Raw genomic sequence first — 25,933 nt, forward strand, 5'->3', positions numbered from 1 at the left:
AAAGCTGTCACAAGGTGCTGCTGTTCTTCTAAATTTGATTTCTGGGTTTGGGGGGTGGTGGTGGTGTTGGCTGGCTGGGTGGGTGGGTGGGTGGGGTAGCTGGTTGTTTCTCCACACCTGCTTCCTTGTCCAAATACAAAGTTAAATAAGTTCTTCTGCTTTTTTTCCCCCTACCTCATTTCCAAAAAAACGGAACCTTTTATAAGGTGAGCCACGCGTATTCCCATTTTTGGGGGGCGCAGGTGCTCGGACCGAATGACCTGCATTTCCAACACTACACTCTTAACTTTTGTGACCAAAATGATAACTTCACAAGCCGCTCTCGCGTGCATTGTGCCAACAGCATTCAGGAGATGGATAATGCTTGTAAAGTCTGACAAGACGGCATTTGTTTTGGTTCTACGCTCGTCTGAGAAATTATCATTCAACCCTTTAAAGGGCGCAATTGAGAAGCAGCGGCGTTTTCACTGCGACTTTCTGCTTTGTCCTCTCCAAAGTGGCGTCTGCATGTCTGACTCTGCCAGTTACTGATTTGCAGGCAGTATGTTAAGGTGGCCCATGTAAGTGATTTCCACGGGCATCCCACTAAAGGAGAACAAATCGCTGACAAAGGAGTGCCTTTCCCATTCAGCAGCGTCGTTAGGACAACCAAAAAGTATTTCTCAGATAATAAGTTCTACTTCAAAGCGTTTCTCACTGAAGGGTGACTGCCTCACTCCTTTTATTAAGTCTCCCTCCTTTTTAATGCTGAAGGAACTGTCTCTGGTTATTTCTCATCGTGTTTATTTTGTAACATTCATTGAGCTCTTGTTTCCAAACAGAACCTACAAGAGCAGGCTACTCTTCAGGTCCTTACTCCTGTAAAAGTCCACGCACAAAACGAGAGGGGGCCCCATGAGTGCTTATACTTTGAATGAAGCATCAGATAAAGTGTTTTTAGAAAGAGGACAGCTATAAAAACTGATAAAAGCCCCATAACGCAACTGAACAAACCTGCAGTTGCTGCTTCATATTAAAGCCTCCACATGCTGCTGCTGTGTTATTTTCTCAGACTATAAAAATCGGTTAAAAATGAATTTGGAATTAGTTTTTACTCCAGTTTTGATTAAGTGTGTGTGTTTTATGGCCTCAGCCCCAACATCCTCCAGGCTGACCTGAGTCAAGTGTCTTAATTGATGCAGAATGGAAGCTCAGAATAATTCTCAGTGTGTGTGTGTTTTTTACGAGGTGTCAATTTGCACGAACTTTTTTTTTTTCTATGTATTTTTAATGTGTCCGATCCTCACCGAACAAATGTAACCAGGGTGTCTGGAGATTGTGCGTCATCTACCTGCCAACGGTGCATCTGTGACGGCACCCATTTCAGGAGAGGGTGCATCCTTGGCTTTGATTTAAGTTCATTTAGTGGCAGTTAGTGTTTTTCAAGCGAACATATTCAAATGTGAGCGTCTCACTACCCAATTGCCATAGAAATCCTAACGCACCATGAAGACTGTCAAAGCGGCCAGCCTTCCTCTCAGAAGCTGCAGCCTTTGAAGTGGTGCAGGACTCGCGTTGGTCAATTTTAATTCTATAGACTGGACAGGCAACTCTTTGAAAGTGAGATTGTGCGTTTTAATGGAGGAAATAAGAGGGGGGACTTGTTTTATACACTCCATACAAGGCCTTGCTTATTGTCAGATATCTTTTATCTTTTATTTTTCCCATGAATGATTCATGCCTCGGCTGCTTTGTGCTGTCGCGCCTTTCAGAGGTAGCGCCATCAGGGGGCTATAAGTTTTCCCTTTAGCTCAGTGATTAGTTTATACCAGCCTTATTGGCCCTTTAGGCCCCTTTCTGATATAACAGTGGATATTTTATAGAAATGTCAGGACAGTAAGTTTCGAGAGATATTGGTGTACAGCTCACATAAAAAAAGTAGGAATTATTTGACAAGAAATATCCACCTTCCTGAAATACAAATCCAAAAAGTAACACAGTCCAGCTGAGTATATGTATAACCAGTCAATTTATATTCTAAAATGCTCCCAAAACTCTTATTAATCAAATAAATCATAATAATTTGACACTTGTTAAATATTTACTGTATATGTCCTGGTATTTGTTTATTATTAATTTTTGCATGATTTTTATATTGTAAATTAAAATTTGAACATCAAGGGTCTGCACAATCATAGCTGATTCATCTCTTTTTTTTTTTTATCCATCATATCCAACTGGCACCATGCACCTCAAAGAGAAAGACAGATCACTACAAAAAGGCATGCGAGAAAGGGACGTTTCACATTACAGAGCCTATTCAAGTAAATGTTTTCTTCTTTTACAGAACACAATTTAAATTTTTTTTTTAAAAAAAAAATTAACATAAAAAGTTAAAAGAAACATCAGCAGGGTACTACGCATCACCAAAACTGGTATTATTTTTCTTTGGTGTTTCTGTAATTCCAGTACAACATTGATACCAGCAAATAAATTACAATGTACAAAACAACTTTTTTTTCTCTTTTTTTTGTAATTAAAACTACACAACATTCACAAGCATCAGTACAATTACATATATACAAATCCTACAGGGTCAAAGCCTGTCAGTGTAGACATTTAGGGTCTCAAGGGACTTACTCGTACTCTTTAACGAGCATAACACTTGTGTATTTTTGCATAAAATATAGTCTTAAATAGTTCTTAAATATTACAAAATTCCATCCAAACACATGTATTGTATAAATCTGAAAAGGTAAAATGAGAACCCTTAAGACACTCAGATGTTTGCCTCCTCATTTTTTTCCTTCTTCTTCCTGGTTTATCAAAGTTTGTACCACATCTTAGAGAAATCATATGAAATTAGAAAAAAAAGAGCTTCATCTATTTCTGTCCACTAAATATTTGATGCCACTGGTGGGGTTATAAGCATTTGTTTTTCCTCATAATGTCTGGAATATGACAGTGATTGATTGCAGGCCGGTTATTAAACTGCAAGGGGATGATGGGAGGTCACATGAAAGATGTCATTTCAGCACACCAGTTGAGTCTTAAGACATGCAGTTAATTAAACCCTGCATATTGCTCTTGTAAGAAAAAAATGCTTTTGAAAAGTTCTAGTGAGAAATGGGCTCACGTGATTATTTTTGATCTTCTCAAATAAGAAGCAATTGTAACTTTAAGTTAAATATGTTGTTTGACAGATTGATCTACATTTTAGGAAAGGTCAGGGGGCACCTCAGAGACATTTCTTCCTCGTGTTATTAAGCCCACACTGCATCCATGATATATGTGAATTGTCTGCGTTAAGCACAGTCGTTTAGTAAAACCACAATGAAAATATCTGATCAATATTCCACGGATTTACACACTTATACGGGGTCAACTAGATGACAAGTTTGACAGTCACGTGCGTCTAAAAACAGGGCATCAGAGCATTGTCCTTGGGTCTGAATTTCTGAAAGAGTCCTCATCGTCTGAATCTGACGTTGGCACATCGCTGGAGGGGGTGTGGAGGTGGTTGGGCCCTCCGCTCCCCTGGCACACATACCACTCGTTGAGGTTGGTGACCTGAGGGGAGAGGTTCGCGGAGCGGTTCCTGTGCGGCTCGGAGTTGGGCGAAAGAGGGTCTCCAAGAGGGTTTGTGGAGGAAATGTAGGTGACGTTGGTGGAAGGGGGCGGCGGGGACTTGCAGTGCACTTTCATGTGCTTCCGCAGTGAACTCGGGTGTGTGTAGGATTTGTCACAGCCGCGGACTTTGCAGTAGTAAGGCTTGTCACTGGTGTGGACGTGAGAGTGCTTCTTCCGGTCACTGCTGTTGGCGAATTTTCTGTCACAGCCGTCGAACTCGCACTTGAAGGGTTTCTCTCCTTGGATAAATGAGAAATACATACAATTGGTGTCATGTGCAATAATGTCACTGTCATGAAAGAGTGCCATTATGGGGCATATACATTTTTTTTTTTTACACACGTTTATGGCATCACTAGAGCAGAAAATTAATTTGCCACATGATCATGCATCCTTCATATAGTCTGCTCTCTTCCAACTCATTCAATCACGGCTTCTCACCAACTTAAATACAACAAGAGGGTAATTTCTCATTGACTGCACGGTGTGTAGCAGTCTGCACTTCTCCACTGGGGCTTCCTCCTCGGCAGAGCTCATTCACTACTACAACCACTACTCCACACCCACTTGTCCAAAGCATTTCCCTGTGTGAACACGTGTAACATGCCTTAAGGCCTTCTGGTTACATGTATGTGTGTATGTGGAGAGAGGGGGCACTCAGGAGACCACCAGGAGCCGTTTATGTACCGTGGTGGACTCTGGTTATAACTCATCACACACACACATACACACATACACACACACACACACAGTGTCACACTCAAATTAAAAACATGCAGGTTTATTTTTTTTAATATCTTAACCTGCATAAATAAATTTAAAAAAATGGATTGGAGTATAGTTCCAAAATGATAAGTGATAAACACACGTTACCTGGACTTTGACTAATATTTTTGGGAGATTTCTTATTTCTGTCTCTGGGGATTCTGCATCATTCAGTGATGTGAGGAGGCCTATAGCATGAGGCCAACATTAAGCTCGTTCTTGGCCAAAACACGACCCTCCATTAAAGTATTAACAACAAAAACAGCTCTCAAAAGGGGAGCCAGGAGATCTTAACGCAGCTGCAAGTTTCTCTGCCACCACTCACAGTCTTAAACTTTAAACACTATGCAGCTCTGACCAACGTTTCATCAAGACGTGTTTTAGTGTTTTGGTTAGATTTTCTTTCTCTGCATACAGCAGTGCAGGAGTCGTAGCATATAGCCCATATATCTAATGGCTAACAGTGAACCAATACCGAAACTAATAAATCTGGCACATAATGAGATATCGTGCATTACGTGCATTGACTGGTTCATATATAAACTGAGATTTTGCGTAAACGTCCTACGCCTGGGGATAATTACATTTACGCGTGTTCCAGCGCTGTCCTGTATGTACGTAAGCACGTTTTACAAATCATATGCCCTAATCCTTTCACGCCTACTGCAGGCGTCTCGGCGAGTAAAAAAAGTTTATATTTAAGAAAGGAAATGAAACACGTTTTAGTCACTGTGCCAATGCGTCATTGAATAAAAACTTTTTTGCTCGCTTGTGCGCGCAATTACGCACGATCATGTCGATCCGTTTAGGATGTGAATAGTAAAACATGGTCGCCTCGATAGACTATAATGCTCTGCGGCCAAGTGATATTGTTCACGTTGCGATCTGCAAGTTTTACACAATAACATCTACTGACCTGTGTGAGTCCTCTTGTGAATCTTCAAATTCTCCGATCGAGCGAACACTTTTCCACATCCCGGGAAAGGACACGGGAAGGGCTTTTCTCCCGTATGAACTCGGATGTGATTTATCAGTTTGTACTTCGCTTTGAAAGCCTTTCCTTCCCGTGGACATTCCTCCCAAAAACAGACGTGGGAGCTCTGCTCCGGTCCCCCGACATGCTCCACCGTGACGTGGTTGACCAGTTCGTGCATTGTGCTGTAAGTTTTAGAGCAGGGCTTTTTTGGACTTTGCTCCTGGTCAATCCATTTGCAGATTAGCTCTTGCTTTATGGGCTGCCGCATGTATCTTAAAAACGCCCCAGCCGCTCCGTGAGGAGCAGAAGCGATGTTCACATTGAGGTTCATGGAGTTGTAGCTGTGGAGAGAGGAGGGTCCATAGTGCTCTGGCCTGTGCCCGAAGTGCTCTGGCCTGCCGTAGATGTCCCCCGGTATACCCAGGCGCATCTGCCCATTGAGGGCATGGTGGTGGGCACCTGGGGACGCCTGGTCGTGAAGTCCAGTGAAAAGTGAATGGGCCCCACTTTCCGCGTGCCCATAAGCACCTGTTGGGGAGATGAACATGCCATGGTGATGAGGGGAGGAGGCGGAACTATGCTGGTCGCCAAGTGCATGCATAGCAGAGGCTGAGAGTTCTCTCCTGAGGATGAAGTCCCTGCTGCTTGAGTAGCCTGAGTGGGGGTGAGCCACGGGGAAACCAACTGTGGTCTGAGCAGAAGTGAAAGATGCCGCGGTCTGGGCTTCGTGATGGCTCTGAATGTGCTGAGATGGGCTAAGTTTGAGAGCATTTGTCTGTGCCATGTGCTCTGGTCCAAATGGAGTGAGTGCCACTCCGGGGTCGTTGCCCAGCTCCCCAGGGTGGAGGTGGGCATGGTGGGAGAGAGGGTGATGCCCCCCTAGCCCCGGGAAGCCTGTCATATTCTGATGAGGAAGGGGTTGAGTCGCTGCCAAATCCGCTAATCTTATCGCCGGATTCCTCTTGCTTAAAGGGGGTTCCATAACTACACTGACAAGTCCATCCGTACTCACCGCAATTGTTTTTCACCACACCACGCTCTCTAAAACATTAGGAAAATATGTATATAAGGGGTCTATAAGTTCTTTTGTCCGGCTTCTAACTCTGCTTGCTCCTTTTCCCACTCTGTCCTCAAGCGATTGGCAGAACATACAACAGTTGGAGGACACAGTGGGGAATACAGTTTAGAAATGGCACTGCGGGTATTGGACGGATTTCGGTGACTGGCAGTTAGGAGAACGAAGCGATTGGCTGTCGTTCAGCGCAGGGGCTCAGCAGGGTTCCGCCCCCTCACTCTCTTTATCGCTGTTGACTCCAAAAAGTTGTACTCACAAAGTTACCAGCAGATCTGTTTGTGCGACGTTCTGTTTACTGGTGCTGGTGCATGTGGATGACCGAAATGTCAGTTTATGTGACAAGTGCAGTCTAGTTTATCGCTGGTTTGGTTTGTCCAAGTATATTCATTTACTACTGATTTGATGCCGAAATAGAAAAAAAGAAGCTTGCTGGTGGTGGATGAATATGTGTGACTAGTGTTAAAGATGTAAACAATGCATAGAAGTGTAAATAGACAACAATGATGACGCAAAGTTTAATTATTTAGTATTTAGACAAATGATTTTAGTTATGACGAAACATTAGACATGCAGCTCTCACAATACAAGACATAAAATGGCTTGTCAAGAAAATATAAATAATAAGAGCGCACTTTGGAAATGCATTGCAACTATTCTGCTAAATAATAAAATAGCCTACAGACAAATAAATAAATAAAACAAAATAAAAACATCCGAGGAGTAGCTTGCATTTGCTAGATTTAATAGATGTTGTTCATTTTAACCCTATTATTCCCTTGCAGTTAGTTCTATGGATATGATTTATTATATCTTAATGTAAATAACAAGACTTAAATTCAAAGGTGCTTTGGATTGAGTTTTGGGCAGCTTAAGACTGTCATCCCAATTATAATAGTTATAATATAAAGTTAGGAAAACCAATAAAAAATGTCTTCAATTTTTATTTGTTAAGACATTTTTCATAATGCCTCAATAAAAAAATCCCATTAAAAAAGTTTCAGTCTTGGCTTAAATATATTAGAAGTTTCTGGAGATCTCTGAGTGAGTTATACGTGCAACAACAAACTATTACAAGAGTAATACCAATCATTTTATTTCAGTGAGTGTCTTGGATTTTTCCCCCCTCATGTTAAACCATTATTTACCAACTTTTTCTGATCTTATAATTAAGGTTCGCAGACACTTGCTAAACTGTATTTAGGTTCATTTCAAATGACGCCATTTGAATAGTCCCTGCTGACAGCAGGACGTGTATCTGTCATTGATATGTCTTAATTCAGACACCTTTCCAATCTATTTATGATAGCTGGTCTCAAACTACAAATCATCATATCATCATGTTTTGCAAAGTTTTCCTATGTTGGTCAGAAACTGCCCTTAAAATTTTAAAGCCCCAAATTATTCAACTCGCAGCATATTTTCCTCCTCGTGAACATGTTTTATAATTGATTTTCATCGTGTTAGAGAAGGAAGGGTGTGTATGTTATGGGCCTGTTGCACGTGCATGAAACTGATTGATGAACTTGATAATCAGCAACTGAAGAGAAGATAAAGCTTTTACTTTAAAACTCATAAAATCTGATACATATGGTGTCGACGTCCTAAGAAAATACAACTTAATAAATATATAAAAGTGAATCAATTTACTATTAGACATGTTTTTTTAACTTCAGGTGTTGAAGCAATAATTTCGTCTCTCAGTTTATTAGAAGCTGGTCATATTTCATTTTCACTCGGACAATGACTCTGTGGCATATTTGCATGATTTTGTGAATTTCTTTATTTATTTAATATACTTTAAAAAAAAAACCGAATCCTTGTAGTTGAATGCTCGTACTGTTGTCTCGAGGATTATTTAAATAATCAAAATATGCCCTGCTCCAATGAGAGCTTCTGGAAACCCCATAAAACACAGAGGAGCAGCGTTGTTTATGATATGTTGAAGGGCCCCTGTTTCATACACATTAAGGCAAGCACCATATTAAAAGCAGCCTTAATCTTTAAACCGGAGAAATGCATAACAAGAGTTATAATTCTGATTATATCAAATATTACTACTGTGTTACTATCCACAATACTTGAGCTGACATTTTGTAAATATCATATAACACGCATTACCTTTCTCGGTCACAGTGCTGCCGAATTTCCCACATTTATCATGTTTTTAAACATCACATGAATGCAAATGGATTTACGTCCCATAAAAATCCTTAAATTATTTAAAACAACAGAAGAGAAGCTCGAGTTTGAACTTTCTTAGAGGAATGGGTTAATTTTTATTGACTTATAGCTTCCAAATTAAAGCTGTCGATGCCTCAGAAGGAAGAGGGGGACGTCTTAAAACTCTCTCTCTCTGTCTCTCTCTCTCTCTCTCTCTCTCTCTCTCACTCTAACTGCCTCTCTCCCTCTCTCTCTCTCTCTCTCTCTTTAAAACAAAGACGCTTTGTCATAAACAGGGTTATTTTACCAAAAGGAGTCAAGAGGGCAACATATGTGGTCTTAACGGGTCATAGGTCAAACATCCATGAAACACAAGGTCACGGAAACCACACAAGTAACCTTCCAGTGTGTCAACATATTGATATTGTCAGATAACAGAGAGAGTAGAAATACGCCTTTGGCCCCCATTATAATACACAGCCAGAGCGCACTTATGTGATCAAGACTCCTGACTTTATAGTTGGTGTTACTTTTTGGCAGCTCATATCGAGTAATATTTCATCTGATGTATTTTTTTATATATCTGAACGTGTATTGCTGATCCTAAAACCTGTTGAAATACTGGTCTTTGGGGGATTTTCAATAGGCTAGACCCTCTTTTCTTCTGCAAGCAGAAGGAAAAACCCGCAGCCATGTGCCTGTGGCCGATTGATTTTTTTTTTCTTCCTTTTTAATTTTCTTTCGCTTTTTTCCCTATCTGGGGAAGGTTTTGTGGTTTTCCACAGAAATAAAGAACTTCTTATAGGGGTCGGCAGACGTGACTTTGAACTTGGATCAGCTCCTGCGTTTCCTGTGGTGCGGGTTGAAATAGACTTGGAAGAATGGCACACAACGCTCAGCCTGTCCCACTCTGAGCTAAGAGACACACAATTTCAAAAGTTTTTAAACGTTTCCCTCGCCTTCACCATTATTTGTCGCATAGAGAGCATCGAGAGACGAGAGGGGCAGAGAAATGTGTTGTTGTAATGGAACCGGAGTGCTTGTTGGATTTTTGATGTGGTGAAAATGTAAGTAAACTTCCTTTGACTTATACGTGAATGAGCAGCTGTGGTGTATGGCCTGCATGTCCCCGTTTGAACGCAGATTCAGTGCAAGCTTGTGGTGGAAAGTTGCCAGTAAATGAACCAAATCCTTGTTTTAAAAAATGTGACTTCCCTCTGTCAATTCTATGTTTGTACTGTACGGGGAACTAAAAGAGGAAATCCCTTATAGAAAATATAATGCAAAAAAAACAAAAAACAAAACAATGGCTGTATAGCCTGTTGTTTTCTTAAGGGCATCATTTTGGGAGCTAAAACACTACAAACCCATACTCACAGAAAACACCATAACACCCTGATCCAATATCAACTGAAAAACCTTTACTGCTACTTTATTATTGTGAGTTCAGGAGAGGCTCGACCCCCACAGGTCACCAATGGTTAACGCTGATCTAAGCGCAGTGCACCACCATAACATGTTCCTTAATTGGTGTGGTGAATGTGAGAACCACCGAGGAAGCAGAACCGACAACATATGGAACCTTTAAACCAACCAACAACAACCACTGGCGGTTACCAGTGTGAGCACTGGGGCACCACTACAGGCCCAGTTGTGATTCAACAACCAGTGAACAAACCGCTGGACTCCATATAGAGCTACACAGGCTTTTTCAGCTGTGGAGAATAAAGAGTTGTCAGATTTGAATGGTTCTATAAACGCTATTTACTGATAGATTGTTATTTATATATATCAGCATTTATGATCCATGAGTGTGGCTTTAAATACAGTTTTTTTTACTTGCACTGAACAAAAGGAGATGTTTTACAGCTGTACACTGAATCTATAGAAAAAAAAAAAAGGTTTTGTTTTGCATTATTACATTAATACCTGTTTATCATGCTTTTTTTTCCACCACGGAGACTTGATGCGCCCTCAGTATTTTGCTAGAGTTTGGGTGTTAATTAATTCATTATTCAGTATGATAATTAACTGCAGATGTCTGGAAATTGTTTTTCATTTTCTCCACTTCTGCGGTTAAACTGACATGCGTGCGGAGCGTTTTGCGTGAATAGACAGTGCCATTTTAGGTGGCATGGTTAACCATTAGCCACATTTTTTCATAGCAGGGCTCCGTGTAGTTTCATACTGAAGCGTGATCATTAAAAAAAAAAAAGTGCAATGGTAAACTTTACTAATGTTTTGTATTATATTTAGATAAGGCACATAACCAATAATCAATTTTCCAACCGACCAATTTGATTATTTTTTTTTTATATAAATATTTGCTACTATCTTCAATATTATAATTCCACATCAAATGTCATATTTTCATCTTACACACTACAACCTGGCACCCACAGAATACGAGTTAAAAACAAACAAACAAACAAACAAACAAAAAAACACGCATGTTCTTCTCTCTCTTGTCGTGATCCTTTCGCCTGTATACCCCCCAAATCTTCTCCTAAAAGTAGGCGGTAATTATTAGTGGAAAATGGCGTTGCACTATTAAGTCGCCAAATCGCTACCTGCTATTGGAGGGGCACCTGGGATTGATGAGGCGCAGTGGCCAATGAGACTGCGAGGAATGAATGAACGGGCTCCAGTTAAAGGGGGCGGAAGAGGAGGTAGAGCCAGTCCACGGAGAAACAGGGACCCTCCGCGATAAACACAGGCAAGCCAGAGAAACACATACATACCCAATCGGAACAGCGATTTTTTGAGATGCTCCAACTACTCTCGCTATGTGTGTGTACAGAGGACACATAGTAAGATAATTATTTAATTCTTCGTGCGCATTTTAACGCAACCAACTGTCGCAGCCCAGAGGACAGGACACAAGGAAACTCTCCACTTTGTTACGTTTGGATTTTTTGAGGCGCAAGTTAAGTACAAGTAAATTCACTGTTCGATAAGCCGAGCTGATTTTTTTTTTTTTTTTTTACTCATGAGCGGAGCAGCGTTTTGAATCACGTCTGATATGGTGTTTCCAAGGTTGGAAGTTGAATCGTTCGGTGCCAGCATCACCATTTGATTTTTTTTTATTGAACTTATTCGCTCTAGCTCGTAGCCCTGCGCTGATTTAAAGAAAGAAATCGCATTCTGAAATAATGTTATTGGATGCCGGTCACCAGTTTCCCGGACTGGGAGTGGGCTCATTTGCCAGGCATCACTCAGCGAGCGAGATGCAGGAGAGAGACTTGAGTTTGGCACAAAATAGCTTTGTAGACTCCGCACACATGGGTGCATTTAAACTGAACCACGATCTCTCTCCGGGACAGAGCTCTGCCTTCACCACCCAGGCGCCGGGTTACCCCGCTGCGGCTCTGGGGGCTCACGCCGCCCATGTCACGTCGTATGCAAGCTCTCCTTTTAACTCCACCAGGGACTTTCTCTTTCGTAGTCGTGGCTTCGGAGAATCCTCTCCGGCGAGCAGCCAACATACTATTTTTGGCCCCACGACGGGATCCCTCCATCACTCCCACACAGACACTCAAGGCCACATTCTGTTCCCCGGGATCCACGATCAACATGGGTCCCACGGATCCCCAAATGTCCTGAATGGGCAAATGAGGCTCGGACTACCCGGAGAAGTTTTCGGACGGTCCGACCAGTACCACCAGGTTTCCAGCCCGAGGACCGACCCGTACTCCGCGGCGCAGCTCCACAACCAGTACGGCTCCATGAATATGAACATGGGGATGAACATGGCAGCCCACCACCACCCCGGTGCCTTTTTCCGCTACATGAGGCAGCAGTGCATCAAACAGGAGCTCATCTGCAAGTGGATCGACCCCGAGCAGCTCAGCAACCCAAAGAAGTGTTGCAACAAAACTTTTAGCACCATGCATGAGTTGGTCACGCACGTCTCGGTGGAGCATGTTGGTGGACCGGAGCAGTCCAACCACATCTGTTTCTGGGAGGATTGCCCCCGGGAGAGCAAACCGTTCAAAGCGAAATACAAACTGGTGAACCACATTCGGGTGCACACCGGCGAGAAACCTTTTCCTTGTCCATTCCCCGGCTGTGGAAAGGTCTTCGCACGGTCGGAAAACTTGAAGATACACAAGCGAACACATACAGGTAATTATAACAATGCTGTGATGGCTTTTGTTGATTTAGTTCCAATAGCAAGATTGACGTTTTTTGTACCTTACATGTGTACTTATTCCGTTGTTGTAAACATGCGCCTTGCCAAGAGCAAACCCAAATTCTGATCTAATTATCAAAGGCTATTTTAGGCTGCTAAAGTAGATAGTATTCAGAGACAGACTCAAAGTAGATTTAGGACTACATCCAGCAGAGAGAGGGGGGAGAGAGAGAGAGAGAGAGAGAGGGAGGGGGGGAGACATTAGTTTAAAATAGTGGAATTATTCATTTCTCCATTTTACGGTCACATCGGCCACATTTCTTCTAGTGTAACATATTTCTCAACGTGCAGAAAACAAATTCACGGGCTCTGTCCATGTTTTATTGTTTGGGGTCAACTTTAAAAAAATGGGTCAAAGGGGACTGTGGGAGCGCGTTGCGTGCATCAGAGCAGCTAGGCTGGTAGTAAATCGTATCAATTGGTTTAATGTAGCCTGTTCACCATACTGTGCTTTTTACAGCTCACATCTTTTCTCCCATTAGATTTTGTCTCACTTTGGCCTCGGGGAAATTATTAGAATTTAATTCCTGATCGATGTGTTATTTGTGTTTGTTTTGGGGACTTGTGGTGTAGTTAAGCCGAGCACCAGTAGTACTGTTTGTGCGTAAGGGACGCGTTTTGTTTTCTCATGCGTCCCCTTGATAGGAGCTAAGGTGCTAGACAGGGCCATTACCAGCCTTTCACATTTGGACTTATTTTCTTGGGAAATACATTATGGTGTGGCGCCATGAAATTGGTCAGGTGCTAATTAGATTTTTATTGTCTCCAAGCAAATGGTGCGCCTTCTGTAGGCCTACTGAGGACGGCCTTGTCCCCCCTCTCTCTCTCCCACCCCCTCCAAATCACTATGCGCATTATTTAGGCTAAATAAGATGAAGCAGCTCCCCCCCATCTCATTTTAGAATAAGCTTTAAACTTTGAAATACCGCAGTTGGGTTTGTAAAATTTTAGTTTTTAAATTGACATAGTTGTGATTTTAGAGAGACACTGTGCACCCAACTTTTGCATTTGAATTGTGCGCATCTACAAATCTCCTTGTTGTTACATTCAGCCTGAGGCATTTCTCAGTAAAAAATAAATAAATAAATAAATAAATAAATGTCTGACTCTGTTTCGTCTTCTTTATTGTTTTTTTTTTTCCTGCAGGAGAGAAGCCGTTCCAGTGTGAGTTTGAAGGTTGCGACAGACGGTTTGCAAACAGCAGCGACCGAAAGAAACACATGCATGTTCACACGTCGGACAAGCCTTATCTTTGCAAAATGTGTGACAAGTCCTACACACACCCCAGCTCTCTACGAAAACACATGAAGGTAAATACCTGGTGGCAGGAAGAGTGTGCTTGAGTCAGTGACAAACTGAATGCTTGTGTGTGTGTGTGTGTGAGCCAGGCCTACATAATGTTTGTTTATTAGTAGCACATACTACATTATTATGTTAGTGACTGTGTTTTGGATGTTGAGTCATTTATCCCTATCTGAATCCACAGGCTCTTCTTTTTTTTTCCTAAAGTGTGTATCAGATTGTAAATACATGTGTTTCTATTTTTTTTTTCCAGGTCCATGAATCTTCCCCACCAGCATCAGACTCCTCACCAGCAGCCAGCTCTGGTTATGAATCCTCTACGCCTCCAGGACTGGTGTCTCCCACCACCGAGACCCAAAGCAACACCACCCTGTCTCCAGCCTCAGCTGTGCACAACACCACCAGCCACAGTGGCCTATCCTCCAATTTCAGTGAATGGTATGTTTAGGACTCAGCTGAAATGAAGCAACACACACTCATTTTACAGCACTGGACCATCCAGCAGGAGATTGGGACATGTGCACACAAGAGGCACACAAATATTTGTTTATTTTTGATTTTATTATTTTTGATTCGCCAGGGAAGATGACAATTACCAACAGAGGAAAATATGTATAATAGTCTAAGTGTATTTCATATTGTAAATAATTACTAAAAGCCCACTTTCCCATTGGTTGTGATAGTTTGTCAGTCTTTGGTGTATAGATGTTTCTTCAATGGTAGCTATTTCTCTAACTGGACTTTTAGTGCACATATAACGATAAAATTGTACTATAATGTTGAATATTGTGATCCTAAGGCAAATTGATTGTACTATACTAAACATCTATGAACTGGAAAGAGTGCCAAAGTTAACATTTAACTCAAACAGACCACAATATTATGCTTGTGAATGTATATTTTAGTTTGCTGGGCTTAACTTGTGATGTTTTGTGCTTTGCAAGTTTGAATTGTGAAATACTATCTGGAAGATTGTGAGGAAAAATAAACGTTGTGCCGTTCGGTTTTCTGTAACTACACCCTTCCTTTTGTAAATATCAACTGCCATATTTATCCATTTGTAATTAAATTATGGTATTTACTTGCTACAGATGAAACAGTATTTATAAAGAATGTTTCTTTACTATAAATATGTACAATTACGAGCTAAACATGGGCAGTTGTTTCGTTAATGTGCTTTTGTTCAAAGTTTTAAGAGGTGTTTTCTTCCTTATTGTGATAAAAATTTTACTGCATACAAATATAATAAAAGGTGTTGCAAGTGCTAAATATTTCCTTTGCTTTTTTGTGCTTTCCATTTTGTTAGCTGCATGCTCAGCAGTAAGTTGCATGTTCAGCAGGCTTTTGGTCTGTTTTGGAATTTATCAGGCATTGTAAGGAAACTTTATGACATCTCAGATTTTATCACTTAGTCCCCCACTCTTCATTAATTCTTCTTGCTCTCAGTTCTTGTCCCTAAAGAAATTATGGTGTTTTACCTCAAACTTTGCAAAGCATGCTTACAGGCCCTAAACAGTGTGGCTGTTGTTGGTGTTAAGCTAAATAAGAAATCTGTGGTTTGAAGCGGAGTGTACACAAGACATTTCTTAAAGATAAATTATACCTATAAGAAGGATTTTGACTAGTTAAAATAATCTGGATTAGAGTTTAAAAACTGAATTTAAATAAGAAAAACTCAAGCAAACTAAGCATTTTCAGTCTGCATACTCAGCACACTGTGTGTGCCTGCTAATCTGCTCACTGAGGGGAAAAACTGAAGTTTTTCCTCTTCCATATATCATATCTTATAACTACATTTCTCCAGGTCATTTACTATGAGTTTATAAGAAAACACAGCCGTAAATGTAACACCTCCCCCCACAAAGCTGGACACTTCCCTGCACAGGAGCTGGTGCAGAAGCAGCCTTGAACTTGAACTTGACTCGGCTTAGTCATATAGCCTGTGAGAGCTGTCTGCTTCTCCGTGCTCCAGTTGTAGCCTGTTATGGTGAGGTGGATATGTCTCTGTAGTTCTGTTATTCATTTATATAAACGCTTCAGACGTGTGTGTTTTAATTTAACGTTTTATGGTGCTGTGAGTGAGGATAATGACATAGATTGTCAATGAATTTGTATTGCTCTTACAAATCTATTGCTCTTAAAGGAACACATATCACAGTCCGAGGAGGTTTAATGTATTAAATATGCTGGAGACAAAGAACTGAAGTGTTTGTCAGCTGGTTGTTTGCTGTTCTGCAAATCGATGGACTTTACTAACTGTGCATGGAAGTTGCTGTCATTGTTGTTATATGAGTCGTGTAACATAGATGTCCAGGAACGTAGCAAACACGTAGTGGGACTTGTTAGTGATGGTGGATGTCCGCTGCAGGCCGATTCTGCGCTACAGCAGCAAGTGGCCTCTGCCTGTCTGTCTGTATAGAGCTGCTAGACTGCAGGCAACGTTGTCTCTTAATGCACAAGCTGCTCACATTACTTCTCACAGTACTGTTGGATCTCCAGGGAGGGCGATGCTGATTACAATCAGGCAATGATGTCAACTAAAATCAATTACAACCTTTTATTAAAATGTTTTTTTTCTTCTTCTTCTTCTTCTTTAAAATGCTTTCAAAAGCTTTTCTCCTGGTGTACACTATTGCATTATCAGCCGATCAAACGAGGCGAAACTCTTTTCTGGCGAAAGAAAAAAGTGAGTAAACTGAGATCGGTTGATCTGTGTCCCAGAGGTCTACGAGCGAAATATTGGTTTATATGCAGAGCATTTAGCGCTTGGAATCACCTCCTAATGGCCCCTTCAGTGGCTGGCCGAGTGACCGGCGGAGGAAGGTATGACCTGTGGGGAGTGGGAAAGGTCATTTCTACACAGTAGGCCTATGTCGATGCCGGTTCCTGTTCGGCTCCTGCTGAGCTGATATCGATCCGCGGAGAAGGAAGCGGACTTTTTAAAATTCTTTACACAGCTCCTTGTACCTTGTTGCCTGCCCTGTACTGTAAGGATACGAGACTGTAACACACACCTGCTTCACCGGGCCCTTAGCTTGTAGGAGATGTTTTTTTCAGGAGTCACATTTGGAAACTTTTTTTATTTTATTTTTGTTTATTTATTTATTTATTTTAACATTCTGCATTAGTCAAAGTGGCGTAATTGCGCTCAGGCGGCAGGGAGGCAGGGGAGGGCGAACTGCGTAAAACCTGCCTCTCCACATTTGTAAAAAAAAAAAAAAAATAGCTTGATGCTGTAATGGTTTCTTATAATTACATTATAGATATTCAACATTTAAAGTACAGAGTCTGATCGAGTTACAGCCCCCTTTTGCACAATACACATCTGAATAGATCTCTCTGTCGCTCCATCACATCCTTTATGGCCGGTTGATTCAAAAAGAGGAAATCAACGAGGAAACAGCAGCTTTTTACCTGGAATCACCTCATGCACAGTGTAGACTATAATGAAACAGCTTCTCTTACAGTTTACATGTAAGCATGACGTGTTCAGTGAATATAGCATCAGCAAATATTTGAGAATTATTATGTTTTCTTTTATTAATCACCTACTCCACGTGGCAATGCGCACAACTTTATTTACTTATTTACCACTATGCCAGTGAAGATGAGTGTTGAGCCTCCTCCGTGTGTGTGTGTGTGTGTGTGTGTGTGTGTGTGTGAGGAAGAGAGAGAGAGAGAGATGAGGTGGGGGCTGGTCCGTATTTGGGGATACATTTTGGATCAACACCAGTTGACAGGTCCAGCATGACGATATTTGGGACGACATTGTTTAAATTAGGCTTCACTGCATACCAGTTCAGTATATGAGCTAATTGGGGTTAGGTTGAAGCTTGAGCAAGAGGGCGAAGCAAGGAGCGGTTATGATTATAGGCCTCCAGGGAATGAAATCAAGTCAGCGCGTTAAAGTGCCGTAACACACACAAGCGCGTGTTTGTGTGTGTGTGTGTGTGTGTCCGCGGAAGTGGCTTTTGGTCAACAACTACAGCTACATATTAGATCTGTCAGTCATTACAGGTTATTTATCTGCGGTATTGGCTCATTGGCGACATCAGTGATCAGTGTGTGCTCGGTTATGTTTAGATAATAATGGATTAATTCGCTTCCTCTCTCTCTCTCTCTCTCTCTCTCTCTCTCTCTCTCTCTCTCTCTCTCTCTCTCTCTCTCTCTCCCTCTCTCTCTCTCTCTCTCACACACACACACACTCGCTCTCTCTCTCTCTCTCTCTCTCTCACACACACACACACACACACACACACTCACTCACACCTCACACACTCACACACTAAGGTTGCAGTAATTCTTCACGGTTAACTCCTTTTTTTTCTTATATTAAATAAATATCTCCCAAATTGTATTGGATTGTGTGTTTTTGCCCCCAGATTCCCCCCATGTTCACGTTTCAGGGTCTGAAAAATAAAACTAAAAGCACCAGCAGCCCTAAATGATCTCCGCAGCATAAATCCATGCTCCTGGTCATTCATAATTCATTGTATGTACCTGCGAAATTGTTTTTGTGTTTGTTACAGGTGTGCATTTGGTTTGTTTTATGGTTTTTAATGAAGCCTGGTGACAGAGCTACACCTGTTTTACCTTTTCTTGATAAGACAGCAACGTCAAGTCAAATAGACTTAAGAAGGTGTGTTGATGCGCAGCATTTCTAGACTGTACTATATACTGTAGATGAGTATATGTAGACTGGGCCTTTAAAAGTGTAACTACACAGAGTAAAAACTGTTACAATGCAATGAAATGATTACACAAATAAACAACAGATAAATAAATGAATAGATTGATAAATAAATAAATAAACGGCCCTGGTGTATCATAACATGTGATTATCATTATAATGATTTCCTTTTTTTTTTAAACAAACGTCCAAGCTTCAAGATTTTAATTGCCAAATAAAATCTTTAAAAGCCAGTAACAAATTTGCAAAATAAATAAATAAATAAATAAATTGGCCTAAATAAATAAAAAAATAAATCACATGGACTTAATTATAAAACAGATATTGTACATACATTTTTACCCATTTCTTCAGAACACGACTGTTCTTTTGTTAATTGATGACATGACAATGTGAAGCTCATATTATTCATCTGCTAGACTCTGTTAAATCGACGTGCTGTTTTCAGGCCTTTCTATTTCTGAACTGCTGCGTCATTATGAAATCAGTCAAGACTCAGCCTATATTTCAATATGGAGTTAAAATACATATAAAGTATATACTTATATGTATATACGTGAGTGTATGTGAGTCGTGGCTACACATCTATATTAGTTTAATTTCGTGCCTTTTAAACGGAATTCGTTTCTCCATGTGATACTCGCCAAATGGGCCTCTTTAGTAGAAAAACAGAGACACCATTAAGAGCGTGTCGGCGACCATGTTTTGAAAGAAAACTTTTAAAACAAACGCCATATCCTCTAATTGAATTTCAACTGCTCTAATGAAATGAATGTGTCCGTTCGCCGGCCAGTGTTATTTATAGTCACACCAGTGTCACTTCAAACAGAGGGCCTGCTTGGCTAAAATACAATTGTAATATGGACTGTAAATTTCACATAACATCTCCTAAAAATATTAAATAATTATCAAAACAAAACATGTATATGTTTAAAGGAATATGTTATGAGCATAATGCAGCTTATTTAATTCCTGTATTGTTTTATTAAAAAAGAAAATATAGATTTTATGGCCTGATATGAATTAAAGTGGGTGACAGTAATATTTTAATGCAATGATTTCGCCACATGTTTATTTTGATATAGGCTTAGTAATATGCATGAAGGCCATTTGTGACAGGCCCTTCATGCTAATCTGTCTCTTTGACTCTCTCTCACAGTTAATAGAGAGGTCAGTGCAGCATGCAGATCAGTGTAGTTCATTTTATTACGTATTAATACTTTTATTAATAATTATAATATAAACACATTAACTATAATGTAATAATTGCTGTGTTACTGGAATTTTCTCTCTTCTTCATTGTTTGCTGTTTGCTTCTTTCCTCAAGAAAGAAATCTCTCTCTCTTTCTTTCTTTCTTTCTTTCTTTCTCTGTCTGTCTATCTGTCTGTCTCTCTGTGACATGGCTTATGTTGTGTTTGTACTGAAGTCGATGTACAGTCTGCCTTCCTGTGCAACGCGGCCCCCATGGCCTTTCATCTGAGTTCAGCGGCCGCCTTTCTCACACAGATGAATGTGTTTCTGTGAAAGAGCCGGAATGGCTGTCACTTCTCCTGGCATGGAGGAGAAACAAACAAAACCTCCTACTCCTTTAAGGAAGCTGGCGCAGGCACCTCCCATCGGACACAAACACTACAGAGTCAGAAGCACAAATAGCCTCAAAAGCTAAACATTCTCCCTTTCATGCAGAAAGCCTGGCATAACTGGTCCTCTCATGCACACAGAGAAACACAAAGTGGAGAGGTGCAGAGTAAATGACATACTCGAGCTTGACTGAGGTGTGCTTATTGTTGTGGTCTCCCCCAAAAAGTGTTAGAATTAGACTAATCCCTCACAAACTCAGCATTCTCCCCTGCTGTTGCTTTTGCAGGGAGGTTCTCAATATGTCTCCTACACAACACCTTGCCAATTCTGTTTATGTGCCACAGTGGGTAATGTTCTGTTAATATGAGGCGTTTTCAGGTACCTCTCTTCTGCTGCAGCCAAAGGCTCTCCAAGACAGGAGCAGGTGTACCATCAAAGACCAATTACGGGCAAACAAAACACAAAACCAACCAGGCACACAGTGGCTAATATCACCGCTTTGCTGTTTTTTTTTTTTAATGTATTCATGGTTTATGCACATGTTGGGTCTATGCATACAGTATCTGGAGTATGTGACAAGTTGATGTCAGAGTGCAGATGCTGAATGTTTTGAAAAAAGATATGTATTAAGCAAACAAACTGACACGAGGCCCCCCTACACAGACACCAGCACACAAACACATACGCGCATGGACTTCCTCTCCCATTCAAAACCACACTCAGCCTAGGAAATTTTCAATTTCCCAACACCTGTAAACATGCTGTTTTACCTCAGCTCCTTTGATCTTCAAACAGACCAGAGTTGTGCCCTGGGGGGCAGTGTGTAGAGAGGTGACTGGGTGGTGTGTGTTTTCCTGTTTTATGGGAATGCTGGAAAGTAATGGAACATACCTCGTGGCCATTTTGTATTTCATATTTTAGGTGCATGCTGGAAAAGTCTGCCATGCATTCTTCATCATTAAAGACCACCTCACATGAAGCTGAAACAAGACTCATGTCTGTCAAGTTCAAGAACATGGGGCCTAATCAGAACCAAAGGAACATGGAAAAAAACTGAAAACTAAATGATAAAGTGCTGCTTTAGCTCCAAATCCATTGTTTCACCTTTGCAGAATAACTAAAAATACCACTAAAAGACTAATGTAGTCAGAAAAATAAATTTGGCAGTTGAGAAAATAACTCATGAAAGCAACATAAGACAGCACAAATGCTTAATTTTGACACCAGATCGGCTCATTTTGTCTTGTGTAAAAATATGATCACAGTGAACAGACTAACATAACTTGTCTGTGAGATGTTGGTCAATATCTTATTAAACCAGACAGCACTGATAGCTCATTAAAAAGGCAAATTTGTGCTTTTTGCTATGCAGCTTGCACAAAGTGGACAGCATTTGATTTGTTTTCTTTTACACTGACTACAAATTCAAAGGTTACCGCTAAAAATTTGATAAAGGTGTAAAAACATAATCTGTGAGTCACTGCAAATCAGCGCTCCTGGTTGATCTTTCTGCCTGAACATTCATTGTGACACATTAGAAAAGTTTCTGAAGGAATGTTTTTTGGAAAAAAAGAAAAAAAAAAACGATTCATGCCAGTGAACCAAGGTGTGAACGTGACGTTCATGGCCCCCCTCTGCTGTCACTCACATTCAATTCAAGAGTGATCAGAAAACAAAAGTCTCTGCTCATATTCAAATAGATTTATATGACATGACACAGGAATGAGTTGAATATGCACACACACACACACTAGCTTCCCAACCATCTGTCGCCTGCTATGTCTTTCTTTTCAGATATTGTTTATTGATTTTTGAAATGAAATCTTACGAGACAACCCCTGACACAAGCTTAATCTAAAGGAAAACAGTGAGAGGAGTTTTCAGTAAATTTCACTTTGAGATGATTTAATTTATGATGTGTTGTGACATGACTGTGTTGAATGTTTAATGTCTTAAAACACATCAGTGGTAAAAGGCTGTCTGACTTCCACAGGTTTATCTAATGAGACAGAAATGAAAGAGGACAGGGATCAAACCAGTTGCAGTCCCCATGATGCAGACTCTTATTCAGTAAGTCATTATCACTGTGATCTTAACAGCATTTCCACTGTCTGCTTCTCTCCAGAGGGTTCCATTCACCAGAGGAGACAAACAAATAACACACTAGTGTAGGCTTTGTCACATGCAAATCAGCAGCGCTCAACTTTTCTTTTTCTTTCTTTCTTTTTTTTTTTTTTTTTTTGCATTTTCATCAAAACAAGCATTTGCTCTTTGGTCAACAAGATTGATAGGCTATTGGTTGCATTTGTTGATATATTCCTGAATATACCATTTTATTGGAAATCTGAAGAAGTCAGGCAGTTTCTTCCAGGTTTAGCAGTGCTAGCCTTTCTCAGCAGGGTGCCGCTCAGATTGCACCCCATGGACATTGTCAGGTCTCTCAGAACAGGCTCTGGTTGCTTTGCCTCTACTCGTAGAGGTAGTGGGCTGGAAGGAGCTAATTTGATTGACTTTCACCTCCAATTTTTTTTTTCTCTCTCCCTTGTACCTTGCAGTCCCCTGACAGTAAGAGACCTTTCTGGTCAGTGAGTGTATTGACAGACAGTCAGTTAGCACTTGACATGTCAATGTCCAGTTCAGTCTTGTCCTGTTAGACTCTGGGTGTTTTTTGTATATTTCTCATTGATGGAATTGATTTATTTGCCAGCAATCTAACAGATTATGGCAGTGTTATCCACTGTGTAATGCCTCTCAAGATACTCTGGTACAACTATAATAACGGATAAATTAATTAAAAGTGTATTGTTAACTATTTTGTTATTGTCACTTTTATCGTTGTTATTTTTCTTTCATTTAACAGGCATTTATTTATGAGTATATTTACATTAAAGTGCAGCTAGTGACATTACAAATGATAAACCAACATGACAGCATTTTGGTGAATTTCTATACCCCTGCAACTGACTGCATAATCTTATGCAAAGCTGTTATTGTTCCTACACCCCCCTCCAAATTAGCCCAGCCATTTGGCCCTGAACTCTAAAGCCAACCACTGTCAACCAAACCCCTCCACCCCCCAGGAAAACAAAATGTTTTGATGTCAAATTTTGTCAAGTTTTTAGATTTTCTTTTAGAATACATTTTAAAATATGCATGCAATATTTGCATATGTCCCTGTTTCTTTCCTTGTTGGGTATTAGGTGTAAACAAGTAACTTCTGTAGCAGTACAATAATTCATTTTGTTCAAGTTCATTATTATTTCTAGAGAAAGGCCAGTGATTAGTTGTGGCAAAAAAAAAAAAAAAAAAAATCATCCTGATGGATAGTAGTGTGTGTTTGTATCTGTCTTGCATGTGTGTAAACAGGTGATCAAACGTGTCAGGGCACCACACATTTGTCAGTGTGCTTTCACTCTTCTCAGTGTCAGGTGTATGCATATATTTTTGAAGGATCCATATTTGTCTTGCAGAGCATGAATATAAACATGACTCCAAAAACGCCTCACGCGAGGCTCTTTCAGCGCTCTGCTGCAGACTGACATCCCCTCCCGTCTCCTGTTTTTCTCTGCTCACCTGCAAAGGAGGCGTTGATGGGTATGTGGTGCCCTGTTTCAGGAGTGTTGGCGAAGTTTACTTCCCACCTAGAGTCTCCCGAGCTGGGGGAACTGAGGCATTGCCTGCCCCTCTGGAACTCCCCCACCCTCCCCCCTCCTGGTCCAGGAGTGCCATGCGGGAGCCCCTGTCCCACCAACACTTGAGAAATAAATCAGACACACTGTTGACAGCCGCTTACAGTGAAGCAGGAGGATGGGGAATTACATGAAAAGAGTGGTATTCATGACAGATATTTTCACTGCTGGGGAAAAAAAATAAGATTTGGAGGAGGGGTGAATTTTTTTTTTTTTATTTATTTATTTTTTTTGAAGGGAAAACAGTTTGCAGTTTAAACACACTCAGATTGAATGAGAAATTCCCCCAAGTGTTAAATATTTGGAAGGTGTCATTGCTGGCTGTTGATAGAAGGCAATCATATGCTGCATGAGGGAGCAATGCAGATTGAGAAGCATCCTTGTGTTTGTCAAGAGAGCTTCACAGACAATAACAGCTCCTCTCCTCGTGCTTAAACGCTACACGTGTTGCCTTCCTCGCTACCTTAGATATGCAATATTTAATGGTAAGGCTATAGACAGGGTGGTGTGAAGCTAAGGGTGGAATTACTAAAGCTCTGATACCTTCGGGACTTAGGCCCTAATCAGGTGGCTGAGGTGGCAGAGCCCAGGGCAAGAGTAGAATTATGACGATTATGGCATGTTAGCACATGTCTGAGGGTGGAGTGGACAGACAGACAGATGAGTTCATCAGTGGCAGGATTAGCTAGCTCCCATGCTGATCAGTAACTACCACCCGGCCCTCGCTATGTCCTCATGCACAGTGGCCCCTCATTAACAATGAAGGGAGAGTAATGGTTTATGTACATATAGGTTTTCTTGCAGAATAATTTAAAATTCCACGAGTATGTGCCCAGTGTATGATACATAATGGATGACTGCATCTGTACACTGTAGATGATTGAGGCTTTTGACATTTTTGATGGTTTTCTAACCTCAAGTGAAGATTGTCTTGCACAGTAAACTATAAAAATCCAGTGAATAGGTGAACGTGTTATACAGTCCTTTAAGGTCACATGTCGTGACCACGCACTGAAAGAAAAATCGCCTTTCCCACAAATTGATTTTGACTTTGTAACATGACTTTGTCATTAAAAAAAGCATAATCCTAACAAATAACCTTTGGGAAGGAGGCTCTTCAACGTCGAGCATTTCACTTGTCTTTCAACATGTGTGTGAAAACATTTCATGCTTTCTGACCGTGTGTGACCCTGCTTTGTCAGAGAAAAATGCACTGTAAGCTGGTAGGCATGTCAAGCCACAGTATGGGGTCCTTACTTGTGCTATAATCCCAGCTATGGCCTTTTAACCCTCTACGGCTCACCATTCTCTCCACCGCTCTCCCCTCTCTCTGCACCTGACAGTGGAACACGGAAAAACAAATGGAGACCTTGAAAACCATAAGGCTCTGCTTGTTTGCCCTCCAAGTTGTGCTTTTTTTCTTTTTCTTTTTTTTTTTTTTTTTACCCAGATAGCTACATGGCCACTGTTTATTTGTAGATTCTGTTTTTGTTTAGATATCTAATATCTTTGGTGGAGCCGACTTTCTAAATTCACATGCAGCCTGGGGATAGTATTGATTTGCTGTTTGCAGAGTCTGTCTCATCTTTGATACAAGTTTTTATTCAGGTGAATGTTTTCCCACCTGTCAGAAAGTCTGCTCAAGATGTGAGCCTGCTTGACAGTAAAGTAAGTCTTTAGATACAGACTTATCTTTTACTGCCTTATCTGACTACTTTGAAAGATACCCTAGAGCTTATTTGCAAAATTTCTCCAAAACTCTCCATGAAGACTGTGTTTAAGCTTTGGAGTTGATGCCATATTGTTAGTTATGTTTTATTTTCTCATTTAAAGGTTGCATCAAATCAATCTCCTTTTAAAATTATTTAACCACCCATCGCTTTACATTCAACA

At 40.7% G+C, this 25,933-nt stretch overlaps 2 protein-coding genes across 2 annotated transcripts; one reads left to right on the forward strand and one right to left on the reverse strand.

Moving 5' to 3' along the window:
* Window positions 1-2,355: 2,355 nt before the first annotated feature.
* On the reverse strand, window positions 2,356-6,334 carry zic5 (zic family member 5 (odd-paired homolog, Drosophila)). The gene is made up of 2 exons (XM_067604051.1): window positions 5,291-6,334; window positions 2,356-3,848 (listed from the first exon to the last, which is right to left on the reverse strand). Exons 1-2 carry the CDS (start codon window positions 6,330-6,332, stop codon window positions 3,409-3,411), a joined length of 1,482 nt encoding a protein of 493 aa, XP_067460152.1. The 5' UTR covers window positions 6,333-6,334; the 3' UTR covers window positions 2,356-3,408.
* Window positions 6,335-11,427: 5,093 nt separating this feature from the next.
* Window positions 11,428-15,352, forward strand: zic2a (zic family member 2 (odd-paired homolog, Drosophila), a). The gene is made up of 3 exons (XM_067604053.1): window positions 11,428-12,710; window positions 13,924-14,087; window positions 14,333-15,352. The coding sequence occupies exons 1-3, from the start codon at window positions 11,738-11,740 to the stop codon at window positions 14,525-14,527; spliced, it is 1,332 nt and encodes a 443-aa protein (XP_067460154.1). The 5' UTR covers window positions 11,428-11,737; the 3' UTR covers window positions 14,528-15,352.
* Window positions 15,353-25,933: the final 10,581 nt, after the last annotated feature.

This window comes from Thunnus thynnus, chromosome 11, assembly GCF_963924715.1.
Source record: "Thunnus thynnus chromosome 11, fThuThy2.1, whole genome shotgun sequence".
In the NCBI taxonomy this organism is placed as follows: Eukaryota; Metazoa; Chordata; class Actinopteri; order Scombriformes; family Scombridae; genus Thunnus; species Thunnus thynnus.